The sequence below is a fragment of the Petromyzon marinus genome, chromosome 27 (assembly GCF_048934315.1).
Source record: "Petromyzon marinus isolate PM22_M1 ecotype Great Lakes invasive population chromosome 27, UKy_Petmar_22M1.pri1.0, whole genome shotgun sequence".
Taxonomy (NCBI): Eukaryota; Metazoa; Chordata; class Hyperoartia; order Petromyzontiformes; family Petromyzontidae; genus Petromyzon; species Petromyzon marinus.
Genome location: NC_133693.1, coordinates 792,404 through 814,266, shown reverse-complemented (window position 1 = coordinate 814,266; position 21,863 = coordinate 792,404). Strand labels below are relative to the sequence as shown.

Sequence of the window (21,863 nt, the reverse complement as noted above, 5' to 3'; positions counted from 1 at the left end):
GGCCCGGGGTGGTCGCCCCGATATGCCGTGGCATCTGCCGCGTCCACCACTGCTTCAAGTGCCGCGCCGGGCAATGCAAGAGACCACAGCGATCTTCATCGCCAGGACGGTGTGGTGCTCGGCGCGACCCCACCGACACGGCACGCCGCAATTGGGCCTCGCAGGAACGGAGCATTTGCAAAAAGAGTGGCATCCGACAGAGATTAAAATGTGGGTTACAACGGCCAACATTTATTTTAGAAAGGTCAATAATACGTTCAGCACACATCCACGGTTCACATTGCAGGGTGGGGTTTAAAAAAAAAGTAGCCCGTGTCATTATCAAGGACTAAGGATTTATTTGTTGGTAGAAAGAAAATGGTTAATCAGATTTACAAAAAGAAACAAGAAAACCCTCCATCACTGGCACATTCAGGGGCTTTAAAACTGAAACTAATCTCCGTGCACGGAGCACACAGCACACGCCGCTTGAAATATTCACAACCAACACGTATGCACGGGTACATCCAGTTATTTTGTGCTTCCAGAAGAAGTTAGTTTGATGCAGCTTTACAGCACACATTTACAAAAAAAAGGTAATATGCACATTCACGGTATTTTTTTTATTCGTTTAAAAAGGGATTATGTAAAGTTTAAATTGTTTGCTCACCGTAACAAAACTTTTTTTTGCGGTCACGGTGAATCCACTGCACATCGACTCGACGGGCCGCACGCCGCCACACAATTTAAAGAGTACAAAACAGGGAGAATTAAACTACCACTGTTTTTTTTTTGCTGGTTCATAAAAAAAAAATATACACCTCGGGGATGGACACGACGAGAAGTACAAGGACGGAGCGCGGCGGCGGCGGCGGCGGCGGCGGCGAGGGGTGGCCAAGCGCCGAGCGCGAGTCGGCAGAATCGAGGGCGAGCGCGGTGCCACCGTCGCTCCCCCACCCCGCGATCGCGATACGAGGGGGACGCTGGACTCGCCGTTGTTTTAGGTGCCTCCGTGAAGCACGCCGCAGAGACCAAAAGTTCATCACTCGAGAGGCCACCGTGGCCAAAGCCGTCGACGCCACCGCACCACGCCAACGCGTTCTCCCCTCCGCCAGAATCCCGCTGCTGCTGCTGCTGCAGTCGACACGCAGCGACCCGCCCTGACGGCCTCCCACCACCATCTACTCTGAGGCCTTCCATCAGGTGCGGCCGAACGCCGAACACTTGAGAAACCAGGCCCCCCCCCCCACAAAACCTTGGCAAGGTGCTTTGCCGACAAATGCGGTCACCAAACTCTTGGCGATAATTGAAAAGTGGGGCAAGGTGGGTCAGTAGTGACCAACAGTCACAAGCCCCCACAGCGGCCCTATGGGCAACTGGTACACTGTGGGGTTGACTCGAGAATACATTCAGAGGACATGCTTGCTGCTACTTCAGTAACCTCAGTAGCACCCTGTGCTGGGATTCAACTCTCACCGCAAACGTCCGGATGAGCTGCGCCACCTCTCTGGACTTGTGGACACGGTGCAGGGTGCGAGCGGCGGCCCCCGCACCACCAGGAGGCAGTAGGCGGAGCCGGGGCCGGATCAATGAGAGGTCAAGGGGCAGCGCTGCAATTGCCTCGCTCAACACCACTGCTGGCAGCAGAGGCTCCGCTCGAGGTGAGCTCTAGAGACTCCCCTCTAGAGGTTAACTTCGCTAGATGTCTTGGGTGAGGTCGGAGTACCGACACTTTATCCCACCATAAGGGTCCGCCAATCGACTGTGTTGTACCCATTCATGCCGTTGGGTAGACAGAGGCAGCGGTGGGCCAGCGGGCAGAGGGGAAGGGAGGTTCGAGACACTTGCACCGCTTTCAACTGCCACGCCCGGAGATCGAATCGAACCGGTGGCCTCTGGGTTACCAGTTCGATGTGGCAACCATTGGCGCACCACAGCAATAGGGCAGCTGAACTTGACCTCTTTTACCGCCAATGAGTCGGCTCGCACGCCAGCACGGGGTCGACAAGGCCGAGAAGAAGACGTTCACATCACGACCAGGGGGAGTGGGGACCCTCAGGTGGAGTGGGGACACCCACCACCCAGAGTCGGTGAGCCCAGAAAGTCAGCGGCCGTGGCGCTGCACGGTTGGCGCGACGGCGACGTTTCACTCTCCCATGATCACGCCTCCTCTCTCGCGTGGTGCCGCCCGACTTGGAAGGCTCGGTGAACAACGTCGGCCGGACCCAAATGCGCCAACAGCGGCCGGTAGCGGAATATAAACGAGCGAGAACGTGAGCTGCTCGATTCAGTTCCTGGAGAAGTTCCAAGCATGTGGAGCGAAACGTCGGACGTCGTGCAAAATGGCACACGGCACGACCAAAAAACGCATCGGAGAGATGCACAGCCACAGCCGCGAAAACAAACACAGTCAAGTTTCACATCCACCACCCTCCCCTGCCACTGGGACCGGAGCTCACAACACTCTGAACACAAAATACTGAAGCGCGTCGACACAACATGCAAACGTTCACTGCCCGCTAATCACGACGAACCACACGACCACCACCACCACCACCATCATCAACCACAATCGACCGATGTAGGAAACCGCAAATCGTTCGCCGACGGATCCGGTGATCGAGCCGGCGGGCACCACGTGTCGACCCGCCACGGCGAGGGCAGCGCCGCACGCAGCCTCAACGTGGACAGCGCTCGGCTTCCCCCACCGCTGGTGGCCGTGACTCACGTGGGATGCACGAAGACACTCGTGACCCACGTGAGACGCACGAAGACACTCGCAGGACACACACGGAGACCGCCGGGGTTCCCGCTTTCGTGTTTTTGGTCTCTCTCCGAGCTGCCGCACGTTTCACAATAAATACTGCCGCGGCTCGGTTCAATTAATTGTGGCGGCCGGACCTTCCCGGAGACGGACGCGCCGCACTTCCGCGGCACGCCTGCCGGTGGAAGCGCGACACGTCCGCTGGGAAGCAGCGGCCGGCTTGCGTTGTGAACACCCTCCTCCAACGCACCCCGCCCCAATCTCTGCCGACCGTAATCCCAAGCAAGTCGTCGGTGCAATTCGGGATAAATCGCACGCACACGCCGATCTAGCCCAGAGACATTCAGCCACCAACAGCAGCAGTAGAGCAAGCAGAGGGCTCGCGTGCAAATACACCACTCGCGACGCCCTCCCCGAACATCGCAGGGGGCAGAATTAATAAGAGGTACAAATTAATGAATGCACAAGTAAAAGCCAAGGTATTGTGTCGATTAGATTTTTTTTTGTAAATAAACTATTGTGATCTTAATGATGCAGGACTGTTTGTTGTCCGGAAATGCATTAATTTTAATATTTAGTTTAATTTTAATATTTAGTTTCAACGATGCCTTCTTAGGCAGGGCCGGATTTAGGGACCTGTGCCCCCCAGGACACGAGCAATAAAAGCCCCCCCCCCTCCTCACATACACACACATACACACACACGTAAACATGCATATACACAAACATACATAGACATGCACACACATACGCACATACATAGACATGCACATACACACGAACTTGTTATTCATGATTTTGGCTGAGAATCGTATTTGCAAGTCTACACGACTTCATCGTGAGAGAGAGAAAGAAAATGATGAGAGATATTATTCTAATTCACGCATTTAATAGCTTATGTATGTATTTATTTAAGGCAATTCAATAAAATGGTAGGTTTTGCTAGGCCACTATCCATGAGCATGTATCCCTCGCGAATGACGAGGGAATACTGCACACACAAAGACAAAGATCCACCTCATCGCCTTGAAGGGCTTTTGGGGCAGGTTCTGTGAGCGAGCTGTTAGTGAGCCGCCTTTGCCTCTATAGTTTACACACACAGCAGACACTGATCTTAGGCCGAGTCGACCTAGAGGAGACCCAGAACCAGTTCAGATAATTGTCACTGGTGTTAGCCATGAGCAGGAATTGAACTCGGGTCGCTGGGTTCATAGCGCAGCGTAGAGCTAACCGCCACACTACCGCTCTCCACACACTCACGTACGACAATCACACCAAGACACAAAGACAAAGGTCCCCCATATAGCCTTAACATACTGTAGGGGCAAGTGTTGTTAGCAAGCACCTATGAAGGCCGGAACGGTACACGAGGGGGTGGGTGGCCAGCACCACGCCCGACCGCCTTTGTCTCCCTAGTGGCAATGTTTACACACCGCACCAGGTACTCATTTGAGGCTGAGTCGACCTAGGGGAGGCCCGGGACCGGTTCAGATAATCGTCACTGGTGTTGGCCGTGAGCGGGAAGCGAACCCGTGTCGCCGAGTTCATAGCGCAGCACGCTAACCGCTACATTATCGCACACCCAGACGCACATACAGACACATGCACACACACACACATGCAAAGACAAAGACACATATACCCACACACATACAGACATAGACAAATACACACACAGAGAAAGGCACACACACTCCCACAAAAACACATACATATACACATAGATAAAGAAACACACACAGACAAAAAGACATACATGCACACAGAGACAGACATAAACACACAGATAAAGACACACACACCCAAAGACACCACACACAGAGGCAAAGACACATAACACACATAGACATAGACACACACAGGGACAAAATCCACAACCCCCACTATGGGGGGAGAGGGGGCTGAGCGTGACGCGGGAGGGTTGGGGACACAGATGACATCAAAACCTAACTGGAAAGCTCTTAGCAAGAGCAGGTTTATTGACTTGCATCATTCTCGTATTAGAACGACCTGATGAATTAAGTCCAACTTTATATTCCCCCCCTCCCTTCCAATGGGGTCCCCTGGAGTTTGGGCCCTCAAAAAAATGTCCCCGATTGGTTTCCTAAATCCGGCCCTGTTGGCACGACCGGAGGGTTATGCTCCGTCCTGGTCGCTCAGTCCAGCGGAGACTCCCGAATCCCTCTACAACTGGAGGAGACGCTACCGCCCCCCTCCCCCGCGGAGCGCTGGATCGGAGGGACGAGCGACGAGGAATGGGGCACGCGTGCACCCAGCGACGGAGCGGGATAGTGCATTCACTAATTGGGCCCTCCGCGCCAATATTTACACCGACCAATTAAAGCTGCCTTCCCTCCGCCATCCGATCGTGTTCCGTTACTCGTACAAGGGGGCTGTCACGGGGAAACATGAATATTCACGCGGCCATGCAACGGGGCTCAGCATCTCGGAGGCGGCGGTGGCGGCAGCGTTGTACGTGCGGCACCACGACCGGGCCGCCCGGTCCGGTGAGGCCTCCGCAGGGACGGGATGATGCGGACGACTCAGACGACTCGGACGATTCGGACGATTCGGACGACTCAGACGACGTGGACGACGCGCCGCCCTCACCGCCACCGATGGTCGCGCCGTCCGGGCGGAGCGGCGTCCGTCCGTGCGCGCCCCCCCGCCCCGGCCCCCCTACTGGAGCATGCTCTTCACCTGCTTGGACGTGTTCTCGTCGTTCAGGTGTCGCGTCGTGTACCTGCGGTGCGAGGAGGGAGGGGTTCACGATTGACTACTCGCGCTCGCTCGCCCGGGAGAGGCTCGCCAAGTCGCAGGACCCTTTTTGGGGAGGGGGTGATGTTGTTATGCGTGGTCCCTACGGATGTAGGAGGCGATGTTGTTATGCGTGGTCCCAAAGGATGTAGGGGCGATGTTGTTATGCGTGGTCCCCACGGATGTAGGGGTGATGTTGTTATGCGTGGTCCCCACGGATGTAGGAGGCGATGTTACAATGCGTGGTCCCAAAGGATGTAGGGGTGATGTTGTTATGCGTGGTCCCCACGGATGTAGGGGTGATGTTGTTATGCGTGGTCCCCACGGATGTAGGGGTGATGTTGTTATGCGTGGTCCCAAAGGATGTAGGAGGCGATGTTGCGATGCGTGGTCCCAATGCAGTAATTTGCAGACAATGTTCCAGGATTGGAATTTTTAGCCGATACCAGTCACCTTGTACAGTGAGGGAAAAAAGTATTTGATCCCCTGCTAATTTTGTACGTTTGCCCACTGACAAAGAAATGATCAGTCTATAATTTTAATGGTAGGTTTATTTGAACAGTGAGAGACAGAATACCAACAAAATCCAGAAAAACGCATGTCAAAAATGTTATAAATTGATTTGCATTCTAATGAGGGAAATAAGTATTTGACCCCCTCTCAATCAGAAAGATTTCTGGCTCCCAGGTGTCTTTTATACAGGTAACGAGCTGAGATTAGGAGCACACTCTTAAAGGGAATGATCCTAATCTCAGCTTGTTACCTGTATAAAAGGCACCTGTCCAAAGAAGCAATCAATCAGATTCCAAACTCTCCACCATGGCCAAGACCAAAGAGGTCTCCAAGGATGTCAGGGACAAGATTGTAGACCTACACAAGGCTGGAATGGGCTACAAGACCATTGCCAAGCAGCTTGGTGAGAAGGTGACAACAGTTGGTGCGATTATTCGGAAATAGAAGAAACACAAAAGAACTGTCAATCTCCCTCGGCCTGGGGCTCCATGCAAGATCTCACCTCGTGGAGTTGCAATGATCATGAGAACGGTGAGGAATCAGCCCAGAACTACACGGGAGGATCTTGTCAATGATCTCAAGGCAGCTGGGACCATAGTCACCAAGAAAACAATTGGTAACACACTACGCCGTGAAGGACTGAAATCCTGCAGCGCCCGCAAGGTCCCCCCTTGCTCAAGAAAGCACATATACATGCCCGTCTGAAGTTTGCCAATGAACATCTGAATGATTCAGAGGACAACTGGGTGAAAGTGTTGTGGTCAGATGAAACCAAAATAGAGCTCTTTGGCATCAACTCAACTCGCCGAGTTTGGATGAGGAGGAATGCTGCCTATGACCCCAAGAACACCATCCCCACCGTCAAACATGGAGGTGGAAACATTATGCTTTGGGGGTGTTTTTCTGCTAAGGGGACAGGACAACTTCACTGCATCAAAGGGACGATGGACGGGGCCATGTACCGTCAAATCTTGGGTGAGAACCTCCTTCCCTCAGCCAGGGCATTGAAAATGCGTCGTGGATGGGTATTCCAGCATAACAATGACCCAAAACACACGGCCAAGGCAACAAAGGAGTGGCTCAAGAAGAAGCACATTAAGGTCCTGGAGTGGCCTAGCCAGTCTCCAGACCTTAATACCAAAGAAAATCTGTGGAGGGAGCTGAAGGTTCGAGTTTCCAAACGTCAGCCTCGAAACCTTAATGACTTGGAGAAGATCTGCAAAGAGGAGTGGGACAAAATCTCTCCTGAGATGTGTGCAAACCTCGTGGCAAACTACAAGAAACGTCTAACCTCTGTGATTGCCAACAAGGGTTTTGCCACCAAGTACTAAGTCATGTTTTGCAGAGGGGTCAAATACTTATATCCCTCATTAAAATGCAAATCAATTTATAACATTTTTGACATGCGTTTTTCTGGATTTTTTTGTTGTTATTCTGTCTCTCACTGTTCAAATAAACCTGCCATTAAAATTATAGACTGATAATTTCTTTGTCAGTGGGCAAACGTACAAAATCAGCAGGGGATCAAATATTTTTTCCCTCACTGTATGTGTGTGTTTTTAAATATGGGAGGAAACCGGAAAACCCAGAGGAAACCCATTGGAGAACAGGGGGAGAGAACATACAAACTGTGCACTGCAAGGTACCTGAGACGACAGGAGGGAATTCCAAAGTGGAGCGGTAGATGAAGGCTTCCCCGTACCATTTTGTTCATGGGGATTTATTTACCTTACTTTACCACTGGTTGGTTGCATATTGGTGAAGGGGGACACAGCCAGACTGGTTCCGATTGCTCTTGCCACTGATGTTAGCCGTGGCCAGGAATCGAACTCAGGTCACCCAGTTCACAGCTCAAGAAGTAATCAGTTAGTGTACCGCGTTTTGGTCGAGTACTCAGCTCACCAGAGAATGGGAACATAGCTGGTAATGACAATAGTGGAGTGGCAGCCAAGGGATGGGACGCATCCATGCAGAGATGAAGCGATGAAATATGTTCACGATGGCGGTGGATTGGGGAGGCCTTCATCCAGCAGGGGATTTATCATCGCTGATGATGACTCGTAATTAATCATGATAATACCTTGGAGGAATCAGACAATTGCGTTTCCCTACCGGTGAATGTAAGCGTCCATGTGGCGTGCGTCCTTTGTACCTGAGTGCATTTAGCAGACCTTCCACGCTGTTCGGAGGCTGTTCTTTGAGCACCTTTATACAACCTTTCATCTGCAAGAAACCCACACAGATCCGCGCGGTGATCGTGACATCACGGGTTAATCCACGCTCGCGAATGCTGCATTCAAACCCGGTGCACAGAGCCTTCCAACTCAGAGAATGAACAAAGTTCGGTTACCTCTCAGTTTCAGTGCCCTGAGCAGACTCCGGAGGGCAGCGGCGTTGCAGCCGTTAGCGCAGCGCGCTACCAACCGCGACACCGAAATTAAATTCCGACCGTGGCTAACATTGTCGGAGAGTAAAAACGCTGCTCCCTACCGTGTGGTACGGAGGTCACTTGAAGGGATCTCAGAGGTAGCTCTATGATTTCCACTTCCGTGGGCCCATCTCTAAGATGGCTGCACGATATATCAGAGCGGATTCTTCACCTGACGATTCTTAAAAGCACACTCGGGATTCGATTTGGGGTTAAACGTTCGACGGCGTTGATGCGCGGTCACCGGGCGGCATGGCGGTGTCCCGTCGGGGGCGTGGGTGTCAGAATGTCGGTGGCGAGCTCACGTCGATCTTGGAGCTGCGAGCGAACGCGCCCACCGGGTGCACGTGGTCGTAGAGGATGATGACGCCCACCATGACCCGCAGGCAGAAGGACACCGTCTCCTCGTTGGTGAACCGACTCCGGTACTCCCTACGCACACCACCACCACTGCCGCCATTAGCGCCGCGCAAACACCGAGCCTCCACCATCGCCACCGCGTGGCCACGAATGCCACGCACACGTCGCTCGTCACGTGCCGCCAACTCGGCCAACGAAGCGGAAAATATTCTAACAACGATACGCAACAGAAGCAATTAGAACCACTGCTATTCATGATAAATAATAATACACTTTATTTTATCAGGGACCTTTCATATCGAAATATCTCCAAGTGCATTACTGTCAAAAAAACTACACTTCAAAAGTATAGATCAATCCAATCGAAATCCAGTAAAAGACAATAACCATAACAACAATGACGATGACATTCCCAATCAAGAGAGAATTAACAATTACGACAAAAGCCGGCTGTAATAATTGCAGCCGTTACAGTACCTCTTTTCTCGCATACCTCTTTTCTCGCACCCAAACTGTATTCACAAATGGTTGGAGGTCAAACAGTGTTAAGATAACAAAAGGGGTTCCACAGGGTTCCATCCTCGGCCCCCTTTTGTTCTCTCTTTATGTCAATGACTTGGGCACTGACCTGGATCATTCCAGGTTAAATCTTTTTGCAGATGACACGATACTGATTACTGCTGGCCGCTCTCCGGATGACGTGATTGCTAAGCTACAGCGTGATTTCAACAAACTACAACATCAGCTAGTTGCTCTTAAACTAGTCCTGAATACCTCCAAAATCAAGGTACTATGCTTCTCACCAAGACTAAAGCAGGAAGTTATTTTTCCCCAATTACATTCCTTAAATAGTTATCAAATAGAGCAAGTCAAGATCTATAAGTATCTTGGGGTCATCCTGGATTCAAAACTGAATTTTGAAGATCACATTGATTATATTGGTAAAAAGACAAAAATAAAAATTGGTTTTCTGTATCAACACAAGCACTGCTTCCCCCCAATGTTCCGTTTGGAATTGATAAAAGCTACCATACTGCCTCTACTTGACTACTGTGACATCGTGTATAAATCAGCCCCAAGTACTGTACTAAAGAAGCTTGATTCCATCTATCACTCGGCCTTAAGATTTACATTGAACTGCCCATATAGGACTCACCACTATGATCTCTACATTGGGTCAAACTTAACATCTCTTAATGTTCGACGGCTTGTGCACCAGATCATATTTATTCACGATGTACTTACAAAAAAATTCGCAGACTACCTGCTGGATCTCCTCTCTGTTTCAAAGAACAAATTTGACCTCAGGTCTTCGCTCATTTATCAGCTTCACATTCCCTATTGCCGTACAAAAACTGGAGGAAGGGCCTTTGCTATTGATGCCCCCAGGGTCTGGAATGCTATTGCCAATACACTGCAACTTGAATCGCTACCAATGAGATCTTCTCTCAAAACTGCTCTAGAGGAGTTGTACACCCCTAGCTGCCACTGCTATTCAGTGGCCTAAAATAAATTAAAATGTTTCGCTCCGGATGACGCTGCAAAGTATTATCTGTATTTTGATATAGCGTGCTGATCTTAAAGGTGCATTGAAAAATTTGATACTCCGACTGATACTCCTGTTGTTTGTGGAGTGACTCATGCAGCCAGCTATGGCTCTAGGATTTGGTGTTACATGTTATTTATGTAGTTTATTGTAAAAATTCGGTCACAATTCCTGTGATCACTGTTACGTTGCAATAATGGCTTTATTTTTTGGTGATTTCGAAAAGTTTTTTGGTTTGGACGTTTGTTTTGTTGTAGTACGGAGTTAGACTGACGGCCTTAATCTTAGTTGTCTTGTGGTTGTTGTTTTAATTGCATCCCACTGGGATTTATTGCACACAGCATTGGTGTACGGTGCTTTTTTCAGGAATATTTTGCTGTTTTTTTTCATGGATATTCTGTATGCACAGTCACATAGTCACTTTAAGATGTTTATCTTGATTGTGTTTTTTTTTATTGTTTGTTGTGGTTGCACCCGATTCAAGAGCCGAATGGCTCACAGGGCTATACCAAAATAAATAAACTGAAACTGAAGGTAACATACAATCAGACTACAGGACGAGCCATTCCTGATGTAGACAGGCATGGCAGCTTTCCTCCACAGGCTGTGCGTGGCAGCAGAGTGCACGATCGATCGCCCAGCGTCCGCCTCCTTGAGGTCAGTATAGAGAGAGAGAAGGGGCCACTCACGGAGTCTCCAGCATGACCTTGCAGACGCTGGCCATGGTGCTGAGGCAGTCGGTGGTGTTCTCGATGGGGAGCGTCTTATTCTGCACGAGGAGACACACACGGCGCGGAAGCACGTGTTGAGAGGACAAGTCTGGCTCCATCACCTCGCGCAGTCTTAGCCGAGACGCCAGCGCTCCCAGGTCGCGCCCGCGAGTCCCGTCTGTCGTCGTCCAGTCGAGCGGCACTTCCTTCCCAGGCTCGGGTCTCCTAATCGTCAGCGCAACGTCTCAGATTTGTGTTCTGCCCACGCAGGCACGCAAGCTACGAGCGCGTAGACGCCCGCCAAGCGCTGCCGCGTGACGTCTTAACGTCGCCACAACGGCAACGACTGCCGATCAGTGCCAGAAAGGCATCGTGTAAAAGTAACACAAGGTGCGAGTTGAACCCAGGTGCCATTACCGAGCAGCTTCCAAAGCGACAGAATGGCGCACTCCTCTCTCCGTTGTCACTCCCGTTGAACGGCAACGCGGCACGTCGCATGAACGTCGCACGGCGGCCAGTAACGGCACCGTCGGGAGGGAAGCCCGAGAGCCATCACCCACCGTCCCTCCCATCGGCGCTCCGCCGCGAGCGGGTCTTGCAGCACGCCGAAGGTCAGCGGCGCTTCACCCAACGATTAATTGCGGCGGGCAGAACTCGCGCTAATCACGGTGACCTCGGCCGACCTTCAGACGTTTGCGACCGCGGGGCGGTAGGAGCGCCAGGGGAGGGCGCCCAGGCCACGTGTTCCGAGCACCGCGTCACGGCACCGGGGGCACGCTCACTCTGCCGAGCGACATTCTCGGGGCGGGAGGTGTGGGGGGTTTGGCGACCTACTTCAGAAACGAACTTCGTGGTAACGTCGCTGAGGGTCTTCAGCATCGGGGTGGCCTCGGCGTAGAACAAGGACATCCGGTTCGCCATCTCGTTGTTGACTTCGTTCTCCGCGATTTGCTGTGGATCGTCCGGTAAAGGTTAAAGGCGCAGCCCTGCAATTGCTTGCTCGTGCCACTATTCGAAGAAGGGCCTCCCTAAAGGGGCATACGGACGGAGTTGTAACCAACTCGTCCACGCTGGCCAGGCGTCTGGGAAGAGTCTTTTATTTAACCAGGAGATGAATACAGACGCTTCGAGACACGTGAACATCGCCTCTTTTGCAAGCGTGACTTTGAGGTCGAGTACCCACACTTTACCCCACCACGGGGGGGACCTGTCGATTGGCTAACTGCGGGAAATACATTTAACGCTGCCGGGTGGACGCGGGCGTGGGATTTAAGAAACCCGTCGCGTCGTGTCCACTGCCGTGCCCTCCAGGAGACCAAATCTTCGATTGGAGACCAAATCGAACCGGCGACCTCTGGGCTGCAGCACGCCGCCCGCCACGACACCGGCGCATTCATACAAACACGCGCGGAGAGCGCCGCGTCGCCGCGCGCGTCTCTCTCCGCGCGTACGCTACCGCACACTCACGCGGCGAAGCCGTAACTCGCGAGTGTGTTGACGAGAGACGCAGCGGGCGCCGGTCACGTTGCCCCCAAAGGTCAGAGGAAACGAGGTGCGGGAGCAGGCACAATACAACGTGGCTGGCCAAGAGAGCCCCAATTAGATGGCCTCGTGTGTGGCGAGATAAAAAGTTGTCTTTCAAAATGAAGCGCTTTTTTTTTTTGTTTTACGGCTTGGCGAGATTTTTACGCTCCACAGAAAGCTCGAGCCAACACTCATCCGCGGCATCAGCGCGGAAGAGTCGCAACTCCGTGCGAACCCCGAACCGCTTGCCGTAGCATGCTCTTGCTGTTTACTCGAGGGTTACCAATGGGGGCCAATTTTTACAACTCGCGAACTATAAACGGCGGAGGCGTCCCGCGATGGCGGTGCGTAACGAGCCGCGCGTTTTTTTTTATTTGGGCCGTGCTGATGGCGGGGGGCGTGGGGGTGTGGGTGTGTAACACGCACGTAGGTGTTGTTTATCCTGTTGCGGCTCAGCGTGCGCCTGTAGTAGCTGAAGTCGTTCTGAATCGCTGGGTTCGTCATCTGCACACAAAGCGGCAGCAGCAATGCCGTCATCAGGCAAACGCTCTCGGGTGGGAGATGGAGAGAGACAAACTCGTCTGCCGGAGCGAGCGCGCGTGGCCTCATGTAAACGGTGTACAACACACTCGGCACGATTTCACGACATTGACGAACCACCGTGGACCATGACTCTCCCGTAACATGCAGATTACGCACGATGACGACGATGAACCATATGTAAAAGCAGAGATATCATACTGCTGATAATGTACACCGACGGTGATGATGATATCAGATGGTGTGTGTGTGATTGGCTTGTTGCAGAGGCTTGCATACAATACGCACCGTCTGTTTCACAGTGGACATTCAGGTACCCGTGACGTCATTAGAAAACAGTAGGCTATTGCGATCTGGTGTCACGATCCAATTTTACCAAATTGTAAAAGTTGCCTACAAATTACTTCATTGGGAAACACAAAGCAACATCGCCTAGCAACATCGCCCCCTCATGCGAAACGATGGCAGCCTGTGTCCGTGAAACACAGCAGCACCTTGCTTCATGGTGAACAATAGCATCCACACCGAGCGTACTCAGTGATTGTTACATCAGAGTGTGTGGAGGGGAGGAGAGTGAGATGAGAGGGGAGAGGTAGGGGAGTGCGTGGAGGGGAGTAGAGTGAGATGAGAGAGGTAGGAGAGTGCGTGGAGGGGAGTAGAGTGAGATGAGAGAGGTAGGAGAGTGAGGGGAGTAGAGTGAGATGAGAGAGGTAGGGGAGTGCGTGGAGGATCCCAAAGACGCTCAGCGGGCGATCGTCGAGGACCGTTCCTCACGTGCGATTCATCGCTTCAAGGAGCGAGATAAACGGACGAATCGACGCGCACCGGGCGGCAACAGCGATCGCTCATCGCTGGAGTCGTCGTCACGCCCCCCGCCCCCCGTGCCCCGGCGGCGGGCACCTTGAGCTCGTCGAAGCGCAGCGTGAAGTGGAGGATCTCGGCGAACTGCTTGGCGAGCGCCTGCTCACGCTCCAGGTGCTGCGTGGGCGTGCAGGGCGGGCAGGTGAGCGCCGTGAGCAGGCTGCGCAGCGCCTCCGCTACACGGGCCCCGCACACACCGTCACCGCCACCGTCACCATCAATAACACCGTCACCGCCACCGTCACCGTCACCATCAATAACACCGTCACCGCCACCGTCACCATCAATAACACCGTCACCATCAATAACACCGTCACCGTCACCGTCACCATCAATAACACCGCCACCGTCACCGCCACCGTCACCACCAATAACACCGTCACCGTCACCGCCACCGTCACCATCAATAACACTGTCACCGTCACCATCACCGTCACCATCGTCACCACCGCCATCAATAACACCGTCACCATCTTCACCACCACCATCATCGTCACCATCATCACCATCTTCAACATCATGATCACTATCATCGTTTAGACACTATACGAATCCACATTGTGCTGTCGCACAATGTTCCACATTTAATGGGAGGGAACTATGTTGTGGTTGTGCTAAATCCCAAATGAGCAATTTGCATGCAATTTTTCAGCATTGGGATGTTTGGTTTCATTGTGTGAGGGATCTTATTAGCTGCGCTAAGAAACCGGGGAACTCGGGGGAAACCAACGCAGAACATGGAGGGAACAAACTCCACACAGTAAGGTGGCCGAGTCGGGAACCTAACTCAGGTCCTTGTTGCTGCTGAGAGGTACAAATGTTACCGCTGCGCGTCCGTGCCCTGCTGTAGGCAAGAGCTGGGAGAGTAGGAGGCTGGCTTCTTACCCAGGCAGAGGGAGAACTCGTAGTAGCGCTTGAGCTTGGCCACAAGTGGACACACGGCCTTCCACGCCTTCTCCTGCAGCTCGACGTCGTTGGAGTTGGATATCGCCTGCGGCCCGGCATCACCGCCACCACAGCCACCGCCACCGCCGCCACCGCCGCCACCGCCGCCACCGCCGCCACCGCCGCCACCACCGCCACGCGCAACAAAAAGGAAATCGTTTTAGATGTCACGAGCGTTGTCGGCTCCACTGACCCACCACGCCGTGTGGCATAAACGCCGTGAAAAACGTGCCCGGTGGCTCCGCAGAGTGACCGCTGCCACCTGCAATTTGTAACGCGCGCACGTGCGTGTGTGTGGAGGGGAACGCTGCGTATGTCGCGTGCTATGCACATGACTGCAACCGCGAATGCCGATTATCCCGTGCATCTCCCCCACTCTCAGCCGGTCCTGGCTGTGCATGCTTTTGTGTGTGTGTGTGCGTGTGCGTGCACATGTGTGCATGCGTGTGTGCGCATGTTTATGTGTGCATGCACAAACGGTCATCCATGCATCACAAACAGGGTGAAAATAATTACAAACTCGTCACGTTTGCTCTTGACGCTGACTGTAATGGGAAAACATGCAAACGGCGTTTTGGGCGACGGTTCCTCAGAAAGGAGAAGGCAGAAATCAACAGCGCATAGCTAGACAGACGAGGACATGTCCCCCCGCATCCCTGATGCCCCCCACTGCTTCCGTGCCGTGTGACACCGTGTCCCCCGAGCCCCCCCCCCCCCCGCATGTGGCTCCATGTGACCCCCGTGCCCCCCGTGCCGGCCAGGCCTCCGCTGCCGCCATGGACCGGGCCGTGAGCGGTGAGCGCACCTCTCGGATCTCCTGGCCGGCCCCGCGGTAGGCCTGCAGCTCGGTGAGGATGCCTTCGCTCTGCTGCAGCACGCCGTTCACCTGCTGCCACGAGTCCCGCTCCGCCTCGGTGGGCTGCGCATCTTGGGGTACACGCCGAAACCACCACCGCCGATTACCATCGACCGACCCGACAACCACCGCCACGATCATCAACCACCACCAGCCACCACAGCCATGCCACAGGGAAGGAAATGCGCTTGATAAATGTGTTGTTGTGGAGATGGACGCTGCCGTGCACGGCTCCCATGCACGTTTCCTCGTGGCGTTTAGCGACTGACAAACGCTGACCTCGGGCGACACTGCACGGAAACACACAGCCTCAGTCTGAAATGTATTAAACAATTTAACGTAACCGACTTATGACGACGACGACGACGATGCTGATGATGAAGATGACGACGATGACAACGATAACGGCAATGATGATGCCGATGATGACGACGATGACGTCTACGACGATTATGACAATGATGACGAGGATGACGACAACGGATCTTTGCAGAGCGCCATGCGATGCTCCGCCGTGTGCCACAGCCGTTGTCCGGCCTAGGCTGCGAGCATGAATCTCACTTTGATCCATAAATGGATGACCGTGCAGGCGGCTCTCGTGCGTGCACTACCCAGCAGGAGCGTTATCACATGCGTGTGTGTGCGATGATCGGCATGCGTAAACAACCGGGCGACTAAAAACAAAAGTAAAACTCGTAACAGCGACATGCATGACGGCATTCGGGAACACTGCAGAAGTAACGTTGTACATAGGCTGGCTCCGATCTCATATTTGAAGTCTTATACAATTGGTTTATTTTGGCAAAATGCATCTCCGCAGCATTTGTCAGGACGACAATGAAGGTATGCAGTGCACGTTTCCTTTCCAAGCACTGCTGGATGGCGCCAGGCCTATGCACAACGTCGTACGGCAAGCGCGGAGAAACCCAGTGGAGGACGTCATGGAGCGGACAGGACAAGCAAATGCGTCACACCGACGACGGCCGGCTCTCACTTTCAAAGTCAAGGAAAAAGTTTGGCCCCTGTTCAAGGTCTGTGCAAGTGAGCACTTTTAACAGGTTCCCCATATCAGGCACCTGTAGGCACAGAGAGAGAGAGAAGAGGAGGAGGAGGAGGGAGACGAGCACAGATAGCGAGAGGGCGAGAAAGAGAGAGCAGGAGAGGGAGAAGAGGAAGAGAGAGGGGGACAGAGAGCGCAGAGCAGACACAGCGGCGGCGCGTTTAGTGCAGTCCGGCAAAGCGAGGCACGGCAGCGTTGATTCTCAACCTTGGGCTCGGGGAACGGCGGCGGGGGGGGGGGGGCGTGGGGGGCATGGGGGGAGATGCCAGCAAAGCCACTCAACAACTGTGGCGATCTCGCTCGCATGCTCTCTGGGGGTTTTTGGGGAAACGCCGCGGTTCACGGGGTCCATGTTGACAATCTCCGCCCACCCCCGGCAGACGCCGGAAGCGGTGCCAAGGAGGGGGCCACAAGGGCCGCGAGCCAGCGACGCCGGACATCGCTACGTACGGCGCAAAGGCAACTGGATGACGTCCGAAGCAGCAGCTTATTTTGTCGTTTATGAGGACATCTGCTGCATTGTGTGCAGAAGAGTAGGCCAAATACCCCCCGTTCAGGGGATCTCTAGAGCTCCCCCGAGCCGAGGAGCTTCTGCCAGCAGTGGCGTGAACGGGAAATTGCAGGGCTGCGCCTTTTCACATTTATCTGCTGCGTCGCGCGTTTCTAACCGTGCGGCGAGCGGCGCACGCGCGGCCGCTTCCGAATCGGGGACGCGAGCTACATTTTTTAAATGCGAGCGATTGACATCGAGGGCGCGCCGTCGGCGGAGGCCGCTGCTGCAGGAGGCGCAATCCGCGTGGCCGCTGTGCAAACCGGCGCAGGCGTGACGCCTGTGCGGAGAGGACGGCTCGGCCGCTCTGGCCGGCCGGCGGGTTCGGCTCGTTGCCAATCGCACAACCCCGAGCCCCGGGACCAACTGCAGGCGCCGAGGCCTGTACCGCTCAAGGTGCTGCTAATCCCAGAGAGAGCAAACCTCATTGTGTGATCGTTAGCCGGATGCCCCGTCTCAAAATATACGTTGCTTGAGAATTCGCGACTACGACCCAAATGCGTGTTACCCTGGCGGTGTGTGCGCATCGGTGTTGGACACACCGTGTGCTGTTAGGGCGCTGCGCTGTCAAAGTAGCGACCCGAGTGTGATTCCGGGCCGCGGTTAATATCAGTGGCACGTGATATTCAAAACTGATCCTGCCCTTCTCCTCCCCTTCACCAGCCCGCACTGCCCAGCGTGGTGAAGTTTCGTGGGGGAAAAAAACATTGTGCGGGGGAGGCCCTAATCCATCGGTTTTGTATAAGAAGAAGGGGGGGCGCACCCTCCAAAGATCCCCTGAGTAGGGGGGGGCCTTCCACCTGCAGTGCTGTCAGCAAACAAGCGCAGACCTGCACGTGAACCTCTCGGCGACGCGAGCGTTACGCGCGCGTCCAAGCCACGACATCGGGCGCTGGAGGAACGCAGACCAATGCGGCCGCTCGTCATTAAATTGGGCAGTGCTGCTAAAAAAACGCACGGGGGCCCGCAAGCGCCGTCTCCACCGTCCACTCGTCGCTAATTCATCGGCCGCATGACCGGCACTACGGCCACGGAGCGCGTGACCGCGTGCCGACGCTGCGAAGGAAAAAATTTCGGCGTTGGAAAACGGCGACCCCCCCCCCCCCCGGCGCTCCCTCGGCACGCGACATTATTAACCGCTCACCGCGGAGGGAGCCGGTAAATGTTTATATCTTTAACGTGCCTGGAGGTCGCATACAGGATTAATACCGATAGTGGAAAATCTGCTTGGAGTTTACATTACAAATAGCATTATTTTCCCCAAATATGGAGCCTATTTCATGCTTCATCAATATTCATAAAAACGAATGCAGCAGAAGCTGGATGTGAACAGGGCACGTGCCTTTACCCCCACCCCCTTCCCCCCCCCCCACCAGAGCAGTGTAATAATGTATTGCTTCTATCAGAACTGTGCTTGTACCCAGATTCTGACACGCAGTAGAATTGATGCAGTGCAAGGGACCTGCCTTGGTTTGGCCGTGCGTGTTGTTTGACCTGCGTGTGGTTTGACCTGCGTGTGGTTTGACCTGCGTGTGGTTTGACCTGCGTGTGGTTTGACCTGCGTGTTGTTTGACCGTGCCAGTGAATGACTCTCAAGCGCTCGTACATTTCTACGGTTCTGCTCAATCTGTAAATTTGCCAACACCCCGGTGGTCTCACGTCGTGCAAATCGGGCCCTGGCATGGGCCCCCTCTCTCCCCGACCGGCACCGTCCTCTGCGCACGCGACGCACCCCCCCCCCCCTCCACCTCGCGCGATCATTCTCTCGTTTCCGGACGCAAAAAAAAACTTACTTTCAAAATCCAAGAAAAAGCGTGGAATATTCTCAATATCCTTGGATAGGACCTTTAGCAGATTACCCATTCCACAACAACCTATGCAAAAGAAAACATTCACCGATTAGCGCAAATTCAGCGGGGGGTTAGAGCAAGTCACGGTGCGCGTCATTCAACACAACATCGCGCGTCATTCAACACAACATCGCGCGTCATTCAACACAACATCGCGCGTCGTTCAACACAACATCGCGCGTCGTTCAACCGCGGCAGCGCAAAGCAAACAGCACAAGACGACCGCGCTCGCCCCGTCTTTGTTCTCTTTCAAATCAGAAAATGCTTTTCACGTAAGAATCAAGCGGAGTCCGGCATGGCGCGCGCGTGTGGAGCGGAGGGCCGTGCCGCTTCCCGCGCTGCGTCGCACGGCGCTCCCCGCTACAAACCGCCGCGGCCGGGGACGTCACGAAGCACCGTCGCACGCGCTGCCCGCGACTCGGTTACCACCAAGCCAGGCGTGGGCATCCCACGGCCCGAGGGCAACCCCCAGCCCGTGGCTTCGTTTCGCAGGGCACGTGGTCAGACGAGGTCTGCCGCGTCTCCACGGTCCGCGCGACGACCAGTCCGTGTCGGTCGCTGCGAGCGTCGAAGGTGCACTGATCGGGTGCCAGAGGGGAATAAGTTCGACCCGGCAACCACGCCGTGTTTCTAACTTTAGCCTCGCGTCCACTAACCTCTGCCATTGCAGTGAACACAAGAGGCTGTGGTGCAAGCGTGTTAACAGCGTGTGGTCCAGCCAAAGGTGTTTATAAATCCTCAGTAAACAAACGCACCTCTGTACTGGACTCCGTAGCACTGTCAACGTCAACCAGTCCGCGTGCCCAAGTGTTGAGGAATGCTTTCTCGGTGGTGATGCGCAGCTACTGCTTAAAATCCTTCATTTCGAGCGCTGCACGCCAGGAGCCTTCCGACGACGAGGGCTGCTTATTATGTGGAACGACGGCTACTCGCTTTCCACTCAGCAGTACCGATGTTATCTACTCTACAGAAACTCTGGCCCAAGTTGACCTTAAACTCGCAACCTTGTGATTGCAAGTTTGCCACTCTAACCTTTACTGCCACCTGGCCGCCAAATGCATTTCACCCAGCGCCAAGCTCTTATAAGCGCACCGGTCAGAAGCCTGCGTTCGGAACGGATGGGGCAACGTGCACGGCACCCCGAGGCGCCGCGTTGTCCTTATCCTTCATACTGCACTTGCAATGTCAAACATGCAGGAGGCGGGAAGGGAAAACATTAAATATATATAAAACATGTAAACGCCTTCCAACTGAGGTTGAAAGCATGGATGCAAGAACTCTGTTTGTCAGGGGGAGGCATGAGAACCCTCATCAGGATGATCACAACTGCAGGGACTCGCCCGAGAGAAAACCGGCCACGTTGATCAAAGAGATTCCCGCGCCCTCTCCGGCAGATCCGCCGTTATCCGAGCGCCGTGCGGCTTCCTGCACGCCCGGCACGAACGCTGCCGCTACCGTGGCTAATTAAACTCCCCCGAGGACAAACGCGCAGTGGCAAGAGAGGGGAAATCAAGTCGACAAAAACCCTCGCATGCTCGTTCCCAGAAACCGGCTGCTCACACTCGGGGCTGTTCCCTTCACCTGCGCGCCGTGAGCAGCTGAGCGACCCGGGCACGTCTTCGCACGCTGGGCTACAACAAACGCTCTCCCAGTTGGCACTTTCCATTCACGGTTTGTGGGGCAGCTTCGACCGCTTGTCCATTTATGGTAAAGTAAGCAAAATTAAATTATAATAGGCTCAACCGCACGACAGCCGACATGAGGCGATAGGCCTTCGGACGCGTTCGCGGGTTTTTGTCACGATTCGTTCCGCACAAAGTCCGACGTTTTCTCCACGTGTTTGGGGGCTTCGGGAACCGAAGGATCGGACATCGCGCCGAATGACACGCGGCGTGACCCGAGAACGCCTCGGAGAGCGCGACTGCAAGATGACATTGGTGACAAGTCTGCTGCAGGTGAACACGTAAGCTTTCACGATCAATATTATTCATCATAAAATTACAGCAAAGAGGGTGAGCGGCGAATCCGCGTGACCTCAGTGGGGTCACCGCCGCTCGCCCGCCCGCCCATCCCAAAGGCCCACCAGCCGAGTTCGTCCGTTACGTAATGTCACCCAGACGCACCCACAGAGCGCATTCTGGGCGTGCAGCGTCGCCAGGCACGTGATCGCGAGCGCGCTTCTATAAACTGCACTTAGGGGTGTTTTTTTTTTTTAAAGCAAAATAACGTCTTAGAAAACGGTCGTTCTTCAGCAAGAGAAGGCGATGCGATAAGCGCTCGTTTTGTAGATTTGAAAGAGAAGTCGCAAGCGGCAAAAAGGGCGGAGGTGAACGGAGGGGAGCGGAGGGTCACCCTGGGGTGTGCGGGCAGCGCTCTCGGGGCGTGCGGCGTGACAGCGTGGCACTGCCTCCACACGCGCTCGCCACTCCTGCGCACCGGACACAATATACGCGGCGCGCCATCATGCAGCGAGAACCCGGAGCGAGCCCTCGCCATCGGCGCCGCCCGCGTGGCCCCTTTCTGCGGTAACGCTGACCTTCTGTTTTGCGGGACTCGGATTAAGCCGGCGCAATTTAATTCCCGAAGCCACGGAATAAACTCCGGCGCACACGATGCCTTG

At 54.1% G+C, this 21,863-nt stretch overlaps 1 protein-coding gene across 9 annotated transcripts in view; it reads right to left on the bottom strand.

The window, feature by feature from the left end:
* Positions 1–203: 203 nt before the first annotated feature.
* Positions 204–21,863, bottom strand: part of CYRIA (CYFIP related Rac1 interactor A) — a 58,051-nt gene continuing 36,391 nt past the window's right edge. For 5 of the 9 annotated variants that reach the window (XM_032961881.2, XM_032961882.2, XM_032961883.2 and 2 more), the window contains 10 exons: positions 19,187–19,267; positions 15,733–15,854; positions 14,868–14,973; positions 14,022–14,158; positions 13,008–13,085; positions 11,892–12,008; positions 11,037–11,116; positions 8,747–8,873; positions 8,166–8,236; positions 204–5,486 (listed from right to left, as the gene is read on the bottom strand). In XM_032961881.2, coding sequence (XP_032817772.1) covers positions 5,423–5,486; positions 8,166–8,236; positions 8,747–8,873; positions 11,037–11,116; positions 11,892–12,008; positions 13,008–13,085; positions 14,022–14,158; positions 14,868–14,973; positions 15,733–15,854; positions 19,187–19,256 — 972 coding nt within the window. In that variant the 5' untranslated portion in view covers positions 19,257–19,267 and the 3' untranslated portion in view covers positions 204–5,422. Of the gene's footprint in view, positions 5,487–8,165; positions 8,237–8,746; positions 8,874–11,036; positions 11,117–11,891; positions 12,009–13,007; positions 13,086–14,021; positions 14,159–14,867; positions 14,974–15,732; positions 15,855–16,777; positions 16,860–19,186; positions 19,268–21,863 lie in introns of all 9 variants that reach the window. The other 4 variants (XM_032961875.2, XM_032961876.2, XM_032961872.2 and 1 more) reach the window with 1 other exon arrangement.